This window comes from Doryrhamphus excisus, chromosome 23, assembly GCF_030265055.1.
Source record: "Doryrhamphus excisus isolate RoL2022-K1 chromosome 23, RoL_Dexc_1.0, whole genome shotgun sequence".
NCBI lineage: Eukaryota > Metazoa > Chordata > Actinopteri > Syngnathiformes > Syngnathidae > Doryrhamphus > Doryrhamphus excisus.
In genome coordinates, this window is record NC_080488.1 from 12,397,968 (window position 1) to 12,416,928 (window position 18,961).

At 40.0% G+C, this 18,961-nt stretch overlaps 1 protein-coding gene across 7 annotated transcripts in view; it reads left to right on the forward strand.

Annotated features, from left to right (window-relative positions):
• Nucleotides 1–18,961, forward strand: part of il1rapl2 (interleukin 1 receptor accessory protein-like 2) — a 203,688-nt gene that overhangs the window by 56,167 nt on the left and 128,560 nt on the right. For all 7 annotated transcript variants that reach the window (XR_009120848.1, XM_058062861.1, XM_058062860.1 and 4 more), the window contains one exon: nt 1,789–1,900. Coding sequence is in view for 6 of the 7 variants with exons in the window: in XM_058062859.1 (XP_057918842.1) it covers nt 1,789–1,900 (112 nt within the window). In the remaining variant the exon portion in view is untranslated. The remainder of the gene's footprint in view (nt 1–1,788; nt 1,901–18,961) is intronic.

Sequence of the window (18,961 nt, forward strand, 5' to 3'; positions counted from 1 at the left end):
CCATTACATTCCAAATTGACTTAATATTTGTAAAATTCCGAATGATCATTCAGTGGACTGGATATGAAAACAGAAATTCTGAACTCTGAGATACTTGCAATGCAAATGATTCTTGACTCGCTCATGAATGTCAGAGGCTGTGTTGTGTGCGGGCATAAGAAGCGGTCCGTGAGAGTGCATTGTTAATTAAACAAGCTAGCAGGCTTGCTATTTGAGCCATGGAATGACAGTGTTGAGCTGATCCATAGCCTCATCCACCCAGATGAGTCACGGTGTCATCCACTGAAATGCCAAATTCTAATTCGTTAACAATAAACAGTAGCATAGAGTCTGTGTGATTGCTATCAGTAATCAGGGCAAACTTCGTTAGAGCTGCCACCGACGACTACCTTTGGATGAATGAGGAACCAGAACTTTAGATATTTTTTAATTAGATTATTTAATTTAGATTATGCAGAGTATTAGCTGAAGGTTTTATTATCACTGTAGTTTGGTTAATATACCATTCAGTTATGGAAATCGAAGCCTGTCGCTTAGGCTTTAGTATCAAAATAGGTAAGTCAATGATGTGCCTTATTTGCTAGCTCCATACTAACTTGTTTTCTCTCGTTAGAAGAGCGTTCCTGTTTTTCCACCTCCATGATGACTAATTTTGTTTAGCCTTAGCTGTCCCTCCTTGCTCTTCATTAAATTGCTATTTTGCAGTTTTTAAATACTTAACCGATTACACCAACCATGGCCTCTCATACTGAAATAGTGAAAAGACAAGAATATTGTCCTTTCCACTTCAAGTGATGGCAGACATGATGTTTCTGAAGCCATCAGAGATGAGTCATATCTTAGCTGTGGCAACAACACACAACCCAAGCATATTCTTCTGCTTTTTGATCATCAGCCAATATTTGATGGTAAACAACTTTGCCTCGCACATCAAAAACACCCCATGTCCTGTCATTATGTACTGCACCGCTCGCGGGATCTGATATGATTCCACCGCTCAAGCTGAAGTGTATGTCCCCTTCATTGTCATATTTTTGGAAAATACAGCACAATGAGTCCTGGCGTCTCTTATCTTTTTCGATTTTTCAGTTTTATGGTTTACACCGTGTGCGTGTGTGCGTGTGTGTACAAGCAGGAGAAAATCAATATGATTCCATGCAGTCCACTCGAAGTCTTGTGTGAGTGTGTGTGTGTGTGTATGTGTTTGAAGTCAAATCTAATTTTGTTTCGGAAAAGAGATTTGCAGTACTACCACTGCAAACCTGTACAGATCAATACAGTACTATTTTGTCAGCCCGGTCTTTCCATCTAAGACATATTAAATGGTTTTAGTTCATTTTTTTCACTCTTGATATCCAGCAACAGATTGATACACACATAGAACGTGCCATAGTTTGACAGTCAAAACACGTAGAAGAGAGTTTGTGTGTGTATTACTGTGAAAAGGATGTACTGCATGGTTTTGTGACAGCTTTCTTGTAAAGTCTGATTTGTATGTTGGGTGGAAAACAAGTTTGGTTGACTGGCGACCAGTCCAGGGTTTAGAAACTCCGACCCACAATGAGATACTCAAATGATACTGGACATTAGTGGTGTGTTGGTCATGAACGAATGGGTCATAAGAACTAGTTCTAGTCAAGTTCTAAAGTAAGAACATTCAAGAACCAACTCAAAAATGAAGCTGACATGAAACGCTGGTTAGCTTTTTTTTTCGGAAGTAACCAATCTACCAAATGCCTCATCATGCATGATGTGGTATGTGTAACGATATTTATGTTTGGTTTTCAGGTGCCGGTGGAGAAAAGAGCAATGAAGACTTCACTCTTTCTCCTCCTCATCCTTGCCTTCCTTGCCTCAGCATCCAGTGATGACGTCAAGTACATCTCCAAGAGGAACTCTGGTAGGATGAATGCTCCTGTTGGTTCTTGCAGTCAGATGCTCTTTAATATCCTTTGGCTTCAAAATGGCCTTTTCTTTCCTTGAATGCTTTCAGGCGTTTTGTTTTTGTTTTGTTTCACTTTCAGTTCAGTCATAGCGGACGCCCATCAGTCTCTCTTTCTCAACTTCATTGCATTCTCACTGTTGCTGTCAAAAGCTCCTTTTCTTTTTCCCAGCAGCCCTCTCGTGCTTTCAGATGTCTCTTAATGTGAAACAAGGGCTATACACTACTGTTTGAGTCAGCCATTTAAAAAAAATCTTTTCAGCAATTTCCACTCTGTTTGCGCTCTCATACATATTCCACATTCCACTTCTATCAAAGCTTAAAGCTTCCCTCAACCTCCACCTTCCTCTACATGCATCACTGCTGCTGTCAGTGATGCTAATGTGGGGTCATTTGTTTAAGGACAGAGCTACTGATGCTATTATATTCTTTGTATTGTTTGTGTCTTGTTGATCATTTCATTGGCTGTTGTATTAATTCATCATGGAATAGAATAGAATAGAATACTTTTATTGTCATTGCTCAAAGTACAACAATATTAATTGCTTTCAAAATCAAATGTGAGGTCTGTTACACTTAATTTACTTGCATTGCATTGGATATTTGAGTTTGCAGGTTTACCGGAGTCGGCAATTATCAATGGTACCAACTGAACAACCGGGTTACTTTATTACTGGAGACCTTTTTTGTCGTGTATTGAAATCACAACAGGCGTAAGTTATTCATCAGTTATTCACAATTGACGATGCTTAATGATGGCTCTAATCTTCAGACTGCGTCAGGACATTACAATACACATTTTGGCCCCTAGAGGCCTTAAGTATTCAGACATATAGGAATCTGGGAATGGGCCCATCTTCAAAACCCAACATAGATACAACCACGAATACCCCCCTGTGACACCACCCCACTTTAACTAAAAGGCAGCATGTTGCATATTTATTTTCATATACTAGTCACAGGATGAAAAGGCTGACTTATACAATGGAAAATACAGTACGAATAAATGTGATTGTAGAATTCTTATTTTTCTGAAAGATGTTGCGGGGGCCGCGCCCCTTTCGACCTTCAACCAATCCACCTCCTCTTTGTCACTCTGAGCATGTTCTGTCTTTTGAGGAAAGCAAGACACGAGAAGCTCCTTTTCTCCTTCACCTTTTCCAGTGTGTGCTTCTGTGGGTTTGTAGTACACGCCACATTCTAAAGTGAGTTGACTGCGTAGGTGGTGGGATTGGGGGGGTGGGGGGTGATTTTTTTGGTATTGGCATGTATGCTTGCAGGCATACCTGCACATGAGAGCCCTGCGCTTCATGACATGATGTGTGTGATCGGGCTAGGCCTGTGGATCTGCCATGCGTGAGCTCCCTAAGCAAGCTTCAGCGTATGCACCGTTTTTTGAATGTGTGTGTGTGTGTGTGTGTGTGTGTGTGTGTGTGTGTGTGTGTGTGTGTTTGTGTGTGTGTGGGTGAGGTGTGCACAAAGCAATTATGTGATCAGAGCAGAGCCAAGCGGACATTTATGTGGGCGACTGCTACATTCTACCAAAGATAGGATGAGAGATCTCCGCTCGCTCACTGGCTGCTTGCACGTCTTTAACTGGACACCATGTGGACAGGAAGTACAATTTCCTCGTGTCAGTTTCTGCGCGTTGCCTTGACGCAGCACCCACTGCAGCTAAAAGGGGACAGGCAGTGATAAGAAATGGGAGATTGTACAGAGTGGAGGGGGCTGGGAGGCTTCCAGGAGATAATACAGCAAAATACCTAGTGAAGCGTGTTTGAAATAAAACACAGGATGTATGTGGGAATGGGAACGCTTTAATTCATCTTCAATATGAATACAACATACACTGGAGCAAATCATGCAGCGCAATTCACAGTTTTGCGTGTCCAAAAACGTGTAGGAAGAAGCAAAGCTTATTTAATCCGACTGCTCATTAGTTTCATTCATTCATTCATTTTCTACCGCTTTTTCCTCACGAGGGTCGCGGGGGTGCTGGAGCCTATCCCAGCTGTCTTCGGGCGAGAGGCGGGGTACACCCTGGACTGGTCGCCAGCCAATCACAGGGCACATATAGACAAACAACCATTCACACTCACATTCATTCATTAGTTTCATGTCAGTGGCAATATTTGTTCACCTCCTGTTTTCTAAATGTACTTTTTTACCTTTTGTAAACACCTTGAAAAGTGTTAAGACAGTATTAAAGTGTATTGCAATGATAGTCAAAGTTTATGTTATATATACAGTACGTCTGTAAGCATATCTGCTCCTCCTGCATGTATATTCTTAGGTCCTCTTCAGCACTGTTGATGCTTGCTGATGGGTTTTTCAAGATGTCAATACATAAAGTGTGTACATCTGCATTAATGATGCTTCTTTCATGGCCTGTCAGGGCTTACGCTGTCGTTTGAAGTACGCGTATTTCAGCACACTCCAGTATTGAGTATTAATACGAGCAGCTGTAATATGCAACAATTGATAGATCTTCTGAGGACCTTGTCGATATGTAGACAGTATACCTACCAGGGAAGTTCTGATCAGGGTTTTATGCTGCAGATACCGATCCCTATCATGAGCGAAAACAGACGAAAAGTTCCTCCATGTGCTACATAAGCCATGTTTACAAGGTTAGATTCTTCCCGAATTTGGGTCTTTTAGTCATTTAATTTGGGTCCATGTAAACGTGGTTATTGTGTCTGCATGCTCCCAAATCCGTACTGAGGCGGAGCTCATCCCATAGGAGAGGACCATATGGCAAAGAGTGGTCTTGTCTGGTCATTTCCAGGCTGCCTGATCACCAGTCATACCAGCTATGTGTTAATTAATACTTGATTACTAAAGCTGATTCAAAGGTCCTGTAACAAAAACCTGAAAAAGACGTCCTTCCCTCTTTCCCCCTCACACTTTTTTACAGCACATTTAAACAAAATACCAAATCATTTGACAATAAAATGGAATGGCTCCATGGCTACGCTAAGCATAGCATAGAATGTCTGTCATATCACAGCCGCTTTCCACTGCAAGCGTGCATGTGTGCGTTTGTGGGAGGATGGTCACACACCAACCACCGCACACTTTGCACATTTGTTGCCTCGGCGAGCCAAAGATGACAGGCTGTTTGTGTGTGCGAGGTGGGTGTGCTTCAGCTCACTGAAGAACTAAAAGACACAATTTCAAAGGCTCGCTTAGTAACCAGCTGCTGTACACGCTGATCTCGGAGGGCTGTGAAAATCTCACTCAAGCTGTATGAGAATTTTGTTTTTAATAATTGCGGGTAGGATGTATAGATCACAATCGCATATGGGGGTGGGGAATAGGGTTCAGTGTTTCCCACATAACTGCAGTGCGTTTGTGGCGATGGATTGCAAAGTTAGGGAGACTCCTGGAAAGCAAAAGAAATCCATATGTGGAATATTGTTTACTTAATGTGACTTGAGACAGTATCATTGTACTCCATTAAGCTCAATGAATGAATATTTATTGGACAAAGAATAGACTGAAGGATGTAATCCAGTGTTCTACACAATATTTATCAGTATATTAGCATCTTTGTCGTGTGCTATCAATCCCTCATTTCCCCCCAGCTGTGGCCAATTGGATTTTGTGTCATGTTTTTATGTTTAGCTGCAGGATGCCAATGTCTCGAGACAATGTGGGATACTGTATATTGCTGCTAAGATGTTAATCATAATCCAATCAACTATATAATAACTTTAAGCCTGCACATGGTAATATTACAGTTACCCCAAAGCAGAACTCCTTCCAGCTCTCTTTTACACGTCAGACCGCGCCTCCACTCCACGAGTGTACTTTGTCCCTCTCACTTTGTCACTTTCTGTCTTCCTTCCTCTTGTCTCCGTGTCTGCGTTGGGTTCCAAGGTCACATTAAAGATTCATCCTTTATCTTGTTCTGCATTCAAATATTGATAAAAGATGACACAACGTTGACTAAGTACAGCGAGGGGTTCTGCTTTCTCAGACACACAAACCACAGTTTTACACCAAGTGGTGGGAAAAACACAAATAATTGATATACGGGTGCCTTCAGATTTTTTTCATTTTTATTTTTGCAAAGTACAGATTATTAGGTTTGTCTTTGTATATTTTAATAAATCTTAACATCTCCAAGGAATAGTTTGTTCAGGAAAAAAAACAAATGATAACTGTGTGTGTGTGTGTGTGAGTGTTAATGTTTGACAGTTATTAATTTGGACAGGAGGCCCGAGGGTACTTGACAATAAGAGCCTTCTATTAATTACCCCTTTAGCTTATGCACACACCCCATTTCCAGAAAGATGCACAAATGTTCCAGCTGTGTTGCACAGCAGATCAGAGAGTACCAGTCAGCATTTATGGTTTTACAAATATGCTGATTTTTGAAAAAATAGCCATCCATTGCAATATTGTGTTTCTCTGAAATTAAATAAAAAAATTGTTTCGTGGAAATATGGCCTATTATTAGTCAAAACATATTGAAATACAAGTGATTGGTCGTATTCTGGTCCCTTGGCAGCAGTGCACATTTTTACTTGAAAAATTATTGGAATCAAACAAAAAAACATTTATGAAACAGCTCAATGGACAAATATTAGTATTTACATTTTCTTCATTTTTAAAATCATTTTTATCATAAGGCTTTGGATTTTTGCATTGCAAATGTTGATCCAAAATCAATGGAGAGCATCAACATGAAGCTAGCAGGAGCGTTTGGAGAGGCAATGGGAGCAAGCTGTGTGTAAAACAATTTTTAAGGGTTCATCAATTACGCTTGGTTTTCACCATTTGTGGACGGTCCCTGTACAAAACAATCATTGTATTTAACACATACCTACAAACTTCAGTGTTGAATCCCAAGGGTCAAGATCAAGCATTAATAAACACGAGTGCTGGACGAGAACAGGGAAACTCAATAAACCCTAATTACAAAACAAGATGCATCTGAGCCGGACATGGAGAGACGTAAAGACACAGACCAGGGACAGGGCAGGGGGGGTGGTTGGAACTGATTGGTCAATTAAAGGAAGGGGAATTAATAATGGGGGACGCTAATAATAAGACAACAAGGTAACCCAAGTGAAATTGATAACATAATTTATTTATATACGTATACTTGTATACTATGTATTCTTAATACCCTTTCATATAATTATAAGTGCATATATATAATATAAATGAAATGTTTTAGTATACAACACCCAGCAACCAGGTGGTTGACTGAACTTGCAACCACACAGTTATTAGGATAAGATTAAGCTAGAAACATAAACTCGATAATAATAATAGATCGTTGGAGTGTGTCTGTTTTTTTTTAACCCCATATTGATTGCACTTCATCCAAACTTCTACACCCCCCCCCCCCCCCCCCCACACACTCGAAGAAAAGATTGGCTATGCCCTACCAGCTATAATAAGCATAAAGCTCCAATATGGAGTTTACAGTTGCAAACAATGGTTAATCATAGGGTACTAAACAAAAGAAAGGGAAAGTTAGACAGTTGGATGTAGAAGAGTTGGCACTATTAAAAAGAAACGGGGGTGGGGGTGGGGGGCAACAACACTAATACGCAGCCCGTGCTGTCAGCCAATGTGTAATTAAGTTCTGAACTCTGTCTCCATTGCTCTGTACAACGGGTAATTTTACTTAGCCTGAGCCAAGAGAGCAGACAGAAGAACAGGGGAAACGAGGCTGGAGGTGACAAAGAACAAGAACATGAGGAGCAGAGAAATTAGTAGAAGCTGCTGAAGGGAGAGGATACGGCAGTGACAGTAAAAAGGCAATTTAATTCCAGTTATCATTTGTACAGGTGGAAATCAGTTAGACAAGGGAATTAAATAATCAGACGGGAAGCGAGGAACACACAGGGAATGAACAAAAGTGCATCTATTTAAATGACAGAGGGAATTATTCCGGTTGTGTATGCGCTGTTAGCCGAGTGTGGAGAAGTTAATGAAGTCACTGGTGTCCAGTGTTGCCAGCCGTACAAGAATTATTGGATTTCTACAATAAATTCACCCTGTAAAATCAATAATTTAAAAAGCATAATGTATAATAATTAGGCCAATTTAATATGTGGCTACTAGCAAACACGAAAAGGATACGTACAGCCTGCACTTCGCCTGATTTCACGCATACCTCTGTATCGCCACGAGGGGGCGTCGTTTTACCCATCATCCACAACCCCTATGTCAGTAATGAAGACCAAAGTATTTCCGTGTTCTAAAAATAAAAAAGACCCAACTAAGAATGCATGTAATTGGAAACCCTTATTAGCTGGCCAGCAACTAGTTTCACCACACACTCCCCACTGCACGGTGCTCACAATGCCCTAGAACACTACCAAAGGGTAACGCTACATATTGGAGCTGTTACTGCTGCTGTGTTTTTATTTTTGAATTTGGAATACAAATACAAATAAATGTCATATTCTTAAGCGCTGCAGTACTCTCTTCATCCTGAAGGGGGAGGATTATATAGCATGAATAAAAATGAGTACGTGTTTACTAAGCAATACAATCATTTGACTCATGTCACATCTGGCAACACTGGTGGTGCCTCCTGATCTGTCCAGTCTTGAAGATGTTCTCTATTGTTGGTATGAGCAAATAGTGTGAACTGCCATTGTCAGACAAAATAGAGCCGCTCTGACCTTTGCACTGTGCTGCCAAACATGACAGAACAGCAATTGTGCTACGCCATGCCAACGTCTCCTTCCTGCGAGTCAAGGCGACGCTGTCTGCCAGGTCACTATTATATTGTCATGGTTGCTTCGCCCTCTTCTTCTACGGTTCAGCAGTCCTTTCCTTCGTAGGACCTTTTCATATTCCTCCTATACTTCATATCCATTTTACCACAATATGTATATACTGTACATTAGGACATAGACACTGTCACTAAAAAAAGCCTTTTTTGCAGTCGACTGTTGGTAGTACAGTTAGACATCTTCTGTCTCTTTGGCAGCAGCTAGCTACATATAGCTATGTATCTGTCTAGCCACTGGTCCAAATGTGCTTTTTTTCCTGTTTTTTTTTTTTTTTTTTTACCCTGGTGACATTTTGTCATTTCGTTTGTTTGGAGCTCGTTTTTGCCCCACAGGGAAGCTATGATGACTGTCACGTTCATGGGGTACCCGCTGACATTTTAACTCCTCAAGAGAAAAAGAATGGAGACAAACACCAAAGACAAAAACGGGCCAATGTGTGTGCAAAGAGGGTCGTATTGGAGTTTATTATTATTTATTGTTTATTAGTAATACAGTGAAAATGAGAGGAACTATGAATATTTACTTAGCAAGCGAACATGTGCCCCCATTGATTTCGGCATCTGGTGTGTGGGCTGGCAATTCTAATGTTAGCTCTTACACAGCTTTGTAACATGAACTCTATGCTTGTCGTAATGAATTTTGCATGAAAGTGACACAGTAGGTTTCGTAGGCTTGAAATGTTTTATTTGTTGTACAATTTTCACATAACCCCGCCTTTCTGCATGCTTCCATGGGGCATTCTTATACGCAGACATCACTCAATGCATCACGCGTGTCAGAAAATGTCAGCCTTGGTGTGTCCAACATTATACAGTGGAGAGAAAAACTTACCACTTCCACATGAGATGTGAGGAGATCTTTTTTTTTTTTTGAAAATGCGTTCCCAAGATTGCAGAAATATGACAGTGCAATTGAATGTGTGTGTTCTTTAATAACTTTGTAAATTTTTGTCCCTTTTTATATTTAGTTGTGGACACATGATGACCAGCACAGAAAGCGTTCTAGTTCTTCCAGAATCTGCACCTATTCAGCTGTATTTCTTTGGATTTTGTGATTCCCGTGAAAACTGTAATTTTTTTTTTTTATATATTCCACCCACGGCCCCCCTCCAGGCAAATTTTTTGTCAATGCTGTTACTATAGAATATAAATGATACAGTATGTCTGCTTTCATGGATGACTAAGAAAATATTGTTGCTTGATTGGATAATCAATTAATCAGAAATTAATCAATTCATTTTTTCAGCTGTAAGTGGATTGTTGCTCTCTAAAAACACCCAGGTAGGATAAAAATGAACAGAAGGAGGAGCGAAACCGATATTGATTTAAGGTAAGAGGTTAAGGTTAAATGAGAGAAAATCACAGAGCGAGTTAGAGATAAGGAAGATTAAATGGCTTTTCAATTTGCAAAGCTCTTGGGACATGAGAGAGAGAGAGAGAGAGAGGGCGAGAGAGAAGGAAATGACGGGGTGTTGCTTTAAAAGAGTGAGTGTGAGGTGACACTGATGAACCCACTGCTAAGTCTGTGACCTTGTGTGTGTGTGTGTGTGTGTTTGCCAATACACACATAAGGTGCAGGCCGGAACGGACCAAAGCCCAAGCGGGACTGTACAGTATGTGCATGTATGTTCTGGGTGGAAATAAGCGCTAAAGTATTTGACTGAAAGGCAATTAAAGGAGTGTGTGTCTATCTGTTAAAGTGGCTGGTGTGAGGCCACGCCGCCACTGCGTATTGGCAATGTAATTACCAGTGAATAATGTTGGCCCAGATGTGTGTCCATTCAAAGCATGTGTGTATATACGTATGAGCGCTAAGTGTATTCCCTTGGGGGGAGTTGTTATTGGCTCTATAATTACACTGAATGATACACTCCTATTAAAATCAAAGCGGAGTGGTACATGCTAGTGGTTTTTCTAGATTCTTGTGCTCAGCCATGCACCGTGGTGCTTTTTGCCCTTCTACATGGCTGTTGCTAAGTAACTGATGGAGATACAAGATTAGCCTACCAACGGTTATATTTATGTTGTCGGTAAAACATTTGTCAAGATAAAATACAAGCATTTAGGTGACCTTTCATATTTCATGATCAATATTGCATTTGGGAGTTTCTCCCCTGAATTTGTAATATTTATGAAATCTTTCTGACATGGACAGAATATTATGCTGATTTATTTTTTAGATAATTCGCATGTCATTGAGGTAAATTGTATTTGGAGTTGCATTACACATCTTAAATGTATTGCATCATCAGCAAAGTTTTGCATATTGCATCTGCCTCAGTGATGGAGAAGGGCGTCTAGTGTCCATTGTAATGTTTAACCAGTAGCTTCCTGCCCTTCTACTCGTTACCCCCCCCACCCCATACACACTTTTGTGCCTCCCTCATTTACTGAACTTGACAGATAATCATTAACTGCATAATGAAGAGCAGCAGACAAGTAATACATACCATCACTGTCTATTACAGATCCTTAGCCTCAGACCCTGAATGTAAATGAGGCCGTCAAACAATGATGGCAATTGTTGTTTTCATGCCACATAACAACAAATCATTGGACAGATTTTCAAGTGATTAATGACTCAGGGAATTTGACAATTTTGGTGAATTTACTGTAATTTCAGTCAAAGTCACAGGTTTTTAGTTTATTTTGCAGGATTTCTAAGCACACTTAAATGCAATTAAAACGTTGGTATCTTTGGCATGCCAATACTTTTGGCCATTACTTTGTTATTCATGCTGATGTCGGATCAGATTGCATCGATATTGGCATGGGCCCATACATTTTATTGCAATATTGGTATCATATTGGAACACCCCTAAAAAACATTAATGCGACTCTCTCCCACTCTAATTTGACAGGGAAAAAAAGATATATTTACATGTCAACCAGTTGTAGAACATGAAGAAAGAGTAATGTAATGCCAACAATTTTCTGTTTAGTATTATGACTTCCTATTCTCAAAATAAAATACGCTCACTAACACCTTTTTATGGACTGAAACATGATCCTGAGCCCGACATGCTGAGAACCATCTGGTAGAAAGAAAAAAAGAATCAACATTTGTCTTGTTAAAATAGCAGCCGAGTGTCGCTACAGAGTGTTCAAACTCGGCAATGCTAAGTCATTATGTTGAATCCAGGGATGCGGTAACCGCAAGTCTTAAGGTTAGAATTTACAGAATGAATACTCACAGAGGAAACACGAGCCTGTGGTTACACACAAATAATTACCAGCACCAAAAAAGACTTTTGGCAGGTTATGAGGAGAATGGTTGTACATTTAAACTACTAGAGATGGACCTCATTTGGGATTTGGCGCGGCATGCGCTAAAAAAACAGGAAAATCACTTTTCCTTCAGATCTGGGAAGAGAAATGTTCCAGTACTTGATTCATAAATGATATTTTTCAAATCTACAACTTTTCCTCTTTTAACTGGAAAAAGGGACAAATCACACGGAGTCCAGTTGGCTGAGCTGAGAGGTTGATCCAACACGGCGATTTTCTCGGCCAGGAAGTGTTAAACGCTCAGGGGCATTATGAGCAAGTATGTTGTCATAGTGAAGCAGCCATGCGTTGTGCTGACACAACTCTTGCCTCTACGTGCCGCTTGATCTTGTAATGGACGATGCCCCTCACATCAAACATCAACAGTCATTTTTCCATGCAACCATCCATCAGTTTTTAATACCGTTATTAATTTATTATTAATACTGTTATCATTAGGGTCACAGGTGAGCTGGAAGCTATGCCGGCTAACTTCGGGCACGAGGCAGGGCCCAGGCCGCACTGTGGCCTAGTCGTTAGTATGTTGGCCGCTCCAGTCCCAGCCAGTTATTGGTCGTCACTTCTGATTCCACACCTCCTTCATCAAGGTTTCCAATGCTCTTTGAACCCCTTTTTTCTGCCGGGGCCCACAACACAACGTGGCCATTCAGGGAACCACGAGTTTTCTAGGCGAGCCAGCCAAAGTGGGCTGATGGACAGCCATTTATTTATTGACGCTTTGCACAATGTTACGATATATTACATGGAAATTGAAACAGCGGAGGCCATCTCCTTTAGACTACCAGCGTCTTCAATTGGGCTGTGTTGTTTTTTGCTGACTGGTAATTGGCTATCTCTGCTGTCACTCCATGAGCTCTTGGACTTGCTCATCGGTGTTTTGTTAGTTGACCAGGGGTCCATGTCCATCTACCACTGAGTTGTTGACATCATACACAGCAAGAATAATGTGTTGTGTCACAACTCTGTCTAGTTATCTCAAGTATTGGAAAACAATAAGCATCCTTAAATGACACTTTCATCAAAAGATGCCAAGTTCCACATCCCCAAGCTAACTCCAAGACTATCTGCAACGGATTAAATGGATTTACATGATTTTCTATGGTAAAACGTCTTGGTTAAAGTCTGTTTTGGATTTGGAGTTGGACTTTCCGGAATGGATTAATGATGCTAACCAAAGCATCACTGTATTTAGTAACAAAACTGTCTGCTCTGTATCTGTATGGACCAGCTAAACTATGACAAAAAAGGGTGGCATATAGTCTGGGAAAATACATCAGTTATTACAGAATGAGGCATATTTTCTGAGTAAATAATTGTTTTCCTATTTAACATTGTGTTAATTCAGTCAATTAATTATCCACATCCCTTCATGGAAAGAAAACAAGTTCGAAAAACTATAATTAGTATGCTAAAAGTACCCTAACTAATGTATTGCATTAATTTGTCTTGGTAGGAATTCAGTGTTGGATGCTCCAAAAAGTTTACTGCGTGCTTAAACAACACATGACTACAAAGTCGCACAACTTTGTCAGCTTGCACTAATGTGCTGAGGGACTTGCATCTCATTGAAGAGGAAGTCAACTCGGATGAGTGAAAGGAAGTTATTTCTCTTCAATCGAATTTGAAAACTTTAGTTTGTCAACCAGTTGTTGATTCTGATCTGCTGCTTGGCAGATGAGCACGAGAAACATAAATCCAGATTTTGGAGAAAATACTGATTGACTGGAAGAATGATGATGTTCAAGCTGTTGGAGTACCACACCATATCCAAGACGACTTTGCTGCCAAATGATATACCCCAATCTAATTAGCATCACACATCCTTGCAGTAGTCTGGTTGTTTTTTTTTCTTTCAAAGTGTTTACTTGACAAACCGACCATTTAGTTTCAGTATGAATGATAAAATACACAGCAAAAAAGTCTTTATTTCTCAGTCAGCCCATGGCTCTCTATCTGCCTTTTGTAATGTCGTTTTCCTAATTACATTTGGACTGGCTGGGGACTACTTTCCCCTCGCCAGCGTCTCTGCACACTTATGTTTCAACTTCTTACAGCAAATCAAACTAGCTGTGCTCACAAACCTGCCAAAATCACCAGAGTGTCGCCTCTGGAGGTGAAGGATTTGTGGCTGGACTCGGAATGGCTGTCTGAACTCATCACTGCGTCTGTGCACCTTGTGTACTTTTTAGCCGCTTGTATGCAATATCTTTATATTGCAGTGACGTGAAAGTGAAGTTAGAAAGCCAGTTAATTGATTAACGAGGAGATGTTCCGTTCTGATGACTTTTTTGTCCTATAGCGTCGCATAGGGGATAACAAAAGGAAAGTGTGACCACCTTCAGGCTAGCCTTGCACATGTTTTTCTAATTTAGTGCAACCAGTCAAATACTGTACATAAAAGTAGCCCTTTTCATGACACAATGGATTTCATATTTCATGTCTTGCCAATTGAATATACACTATGTAGTGATTTTTACAGTAAAACTACATATACTTAATACTCAAAACAGTTGTTTAAACTGGGCTGGGATGGGCTGCTCTTCACTTGTGACCCTGAAGATGATAAGCGGTAAATAAAATGAATTAAAAAGTGCTAAATGCAACAAACCTTGACACATTACTGGTGTATTTATCTCCATTGTATGGTCTATGCAACTGTAATGAACTGTTTATAGTAAATTAATGCATTAACACATTGTCATTTTGACTTACCACATTTTTTTCTATTAGGTACACGTACGTACGTACACGTATGTATGATTTGCACATTTCATGAGGGCGTCGCAATGACGGTGCTGGATATCCCATTCATATCAGATGTGTGTTTCTAGATACGCTGCCATGATGGATATCTGAGCTGGGCCACATGGAGAAATAGCCGTTATCTGAACCATGCATTGAAAATCCGGCCTTAGAGATACCTCGGATCAGATCACTCAGCGTGCACGTCATTGCCGCATTACCGGAATTCCACCCGCTAAGTTCTTTATCTGGGTGTTAAATATAAAATGTAGTACCTGGCTCCTTTTCACTCGCCTTATGATAAGGGATCGTCAACAAATCACAGATAAAACAGTTTATTGTTAGCTGTTAAGACTTTCACAGAATGTCAGTGTTTTTGATGATCTTAATTAGATACTTCAGGGAAAAGAAGAGTCTCTGATGCTCCACAGCTATTAGCCTGCATTTATTGGGGGGGCGGGGAGGAAAAACAGGAGGTAAGAAAGTGGTTGAGGAAGGAGAAAAAGGAGGGCAAATGTACTGTTGCACGGATGAAATAAAAGACAAAATGGTGGAAGGGCTGCGAGGGAGACAGGAAGGTGAATTATTAATTCGGAGAGAGTTATTAAGAGTTGAATTGTCATCTTTTGTTGTTTCCAACATGTTATGTTTAATTCATGATATGCTGTCATTTTCCAAGTGTAGTGTCTCTGGTAAAGCAACAGGCACCCCCCCCCCCCCCCCCCCCCCCCCCCAAACACACACACATTCTTCATGTTCAGGTTTCATTCACTTCTCAAGAGTTAATTCAATTATGTACTTAATCCACCTTGATATATTTCTCCAGAAACTCCTTTTGGAGAGCTTTGCAGACAATTACTGTATTTCCTTTGGCTTATGTTTTGATAACATATAAGCCATGCTTTAAATGGACTAATCAAAGAAAATGGTTATTCCTACAATGAGTCATAAGCTAGTCTCAGATAATCCATGTTCGGATTGATGGTTGCTAATTCATGCAGTGGGCCAGGTCACAGAGCTCTGATAAAGATGTTGTCTTTTTGACAAGTTAAGTGTGTGTGTGTGTGTGTGTGTGTGTGTGTGTGTGTGTGTGTGAGACCAGCTCAGTTCCGTTACTGTGTGTGTTAGGAACGAGGGAGTGTGTCAAGGTGACTGTCTGGGGGTTAATAACTAGTGACCCATATAAGGGAGCAGATTGGGGGATTTAGAGCGCACAGTCACATAGACACATTCTTATTAATACACAAAGTCATACACACAGTTTCACTTCATTCTCTCATTGCAACTTCCTGCTAAAGTAGCCTAAAACGTCTGTGACCCCACCAGATTGATTTTGTTCTCAGAAAAGATTAGCACATAACTTTGGGACTGAGTGTGAGCCTGATAACCTAATCAGAGGTACCATTGGAGATATATTCTCTGACCTTCTGAAGTCCCTCCTTTCTTTACGTTCGCTTACATTTAAAATTCAATCAAATTTATTTAGATTTTTTGTGAGAAACTGTGGGAACCTACAGTATTACATTATTTGTAGTTGGTACAGCTCCCAAGAACTATACATGTCAGTCAAAGGTACCCGTCATGGGTAACAACATTTCTCCCCCAATTCGAAATATTCTTGAGAACCTGTAGTATTATTTATCTGTATAAACCACTGTATGAGTTTTCTGGCACCAGCATCATTCAGGTATGAATGGAGACGCTAACCTGCCAACTAATGTAAACAACGTAAGTATAGTACTGTAAAAGCAGCCACCACCAAATGGTGGACCTTGGTTTGGATACAGACCCAGTGATGGCCTTCACTCAAAATGAGCCAATGAAATAGTTTGTTTACTTCCCAAGTGAGCAGTGGCTTGTTGCTAAGAAAGTTGATAGAGGAAACCAAACATTTTTTAGTGAATGGAATGAATCCAGAATCCAGTGCCAATCCGCTGTGTCGCATATAAACTGAAACTGCAGTGCTGATCAAAAGAAATATGATGCAACATTACCTGACAAAAGCCATCATTCCGGGGGAAGTATCCACCACTGATGTGAGAGCACAAAAAATGAAGTAACTTTGAGTCCGGCAAGAAAAATCCACGAGAATCATAACATAAATGTTTCAGCACAGCATCGTGGAAAGCAGTCGCCACTAATGATTGTATGCTTCGCTGATGGGAAGGTCGTGAAGGAGTGCTACTGCTGCAGAGGCGGTACAATAGTCACTTTTATTGCCAATGTTGATCCAACATTGGAAGAGAACGTTGGGGGTGAGTCAAAAACGGACAGAAAGATGCAGATCACTCTGGCTTGGAACCTTGGAAAAGTGTGTGTGAACCCCTACATACATGTGTATGACATGTGTACATAAATAGACATATTTATAGTAAATATATATCATTTCTATATTTATAGTAGAAGGTAGATGTTTGGAACTTGGTCATTTTAGAAGTATTATGCTTTTACTGTATATCTGAGACCCATTCTAAAACTACCCACACAAGTACTGGCCTAGTAATACCTTTGTTGCCTTTAAACACAAATCAGGTGTTAATTATGAATCAGAGGGAAAAAAAGGAAGGAGTCAAAGGTAACCTTTTAAATGGATCATTTTTCTTTGAGTGTTATATGAAAAATCTGATGTAGTATTTGTCTATTTTTGTGTGTGTGTGTGTGGGGGTCATGTTGGTAGCTAAGGCAAGGTTGTGTACTATCCAAAGTATGCGCACACACACGCATACACAAGACAAACAGTGCAATTAGGTCCATGCCATAGCACAGGCTTTTTCTTTTGCAAGCGCAGAGTCCATTTAATACAAAAAATAGCTGCAGGTTAGAAAGCTAAAACACTGGCCTGCTTGTCCGTGTGCATTTAAAAGAACGCGAGCGAGTGAGCGTGTATACTTTGGAGGTTTTGCCCCACAGTCTAATTGAGTTTTGAAGGAGCTCCTATCTTTGAAAAGAATGACTTGTGTGTCCATCAGTATGTTAACTTAAAAATGTGTATGCATTTAATATCAAAACAACAATGATGTCTCACATCCCAATGTAAACGTTACAACTGCAGAAAATATCGTATGCAATTTGCATAAATAATGGAAGCTGTTGCTGTCCTCTTTTTGCCCTCTCTCGTTCCTATTTTTCTTCTTTAGTATAATCGCACTACATGTAAAAGATGGCTATGTTATTGTATAATAATTCCCTTTTAATGTGCTCTTAATTTTTCCCCTCGGTAATGTTTGCGTCAAGCTGTAAAATGGTTCCCATACTTCCTAACCCCTGTATAGTGAAGGTCATTATAGTTTGCTGCAGTTGTCCTTTAGATTAGGACACATAGTAGTTTAAAAGAGAGAGTGAAGATACTGGACCATAGTTTTATGGTCTTTCTACAGGGTCAGGCAAAATGATCTGACACATTTGTAGGTTAAATAAAAGGCAAATAAAGTAAAAAAAAAAGTGTTTTTATTTTCAAAAAGTACATATAATGCCATTCTGTTTCATTACGTTTTTAAAATTTAATCAGTTCTGGCGGTGTGGGGTCGGGCGGTTGATTTTGGTTTCATGTCTACCAAGATTGAAGTGCAAACGGAACGCTCGCTGTGTTGCAGTTACATATTTGTACATATTTGTTTTACCACAACTTTTCAAACCGAGAGTTTTAAGCCATCCCAAACTTCTTTCAAGACTCACGTCCAAATACACAAACCTCATTATCTGTAACTTTGGCATGGTTTAACAGTAGAATACAACATTCTAACTACATTTATACGTCAGAAATGTGGAAAAAGCATATTAGATCCCCTTTAATAGTTAAATGCACACACAAGAACACTGCTTTAACACCATCTAATGAAAGCACCCCTTGGTTATTGATCAACAGCTTTCAATTAATCAGATTAATTAGGTTGTCACGCTACACTGAGTAACAGCGAGCAATTGTAGATGTTAGGAGACTTTTAAGACACACATGTACTGTAATTACTTGAAGTGGGCGTAGCTGGAGTAGGACTCGGTATGCAGGTATCAAACACACATACAATTTAAAAGCAAATAGATGTAGTCTTAACCTTGCAAGACAGCTAAACTAATGAGAATACAGGGGTGTAACCTCATAAACCCGCCTAATGGATGAAGCTGTTGTCCGTCAGAAATATACAATCAGCTTTCTTTTAGGAGAATAAGTCATCACCTTTAATTTCATTGTGGCAAAAGTTAGATGAAAAGAAACAATGTGTTCATTT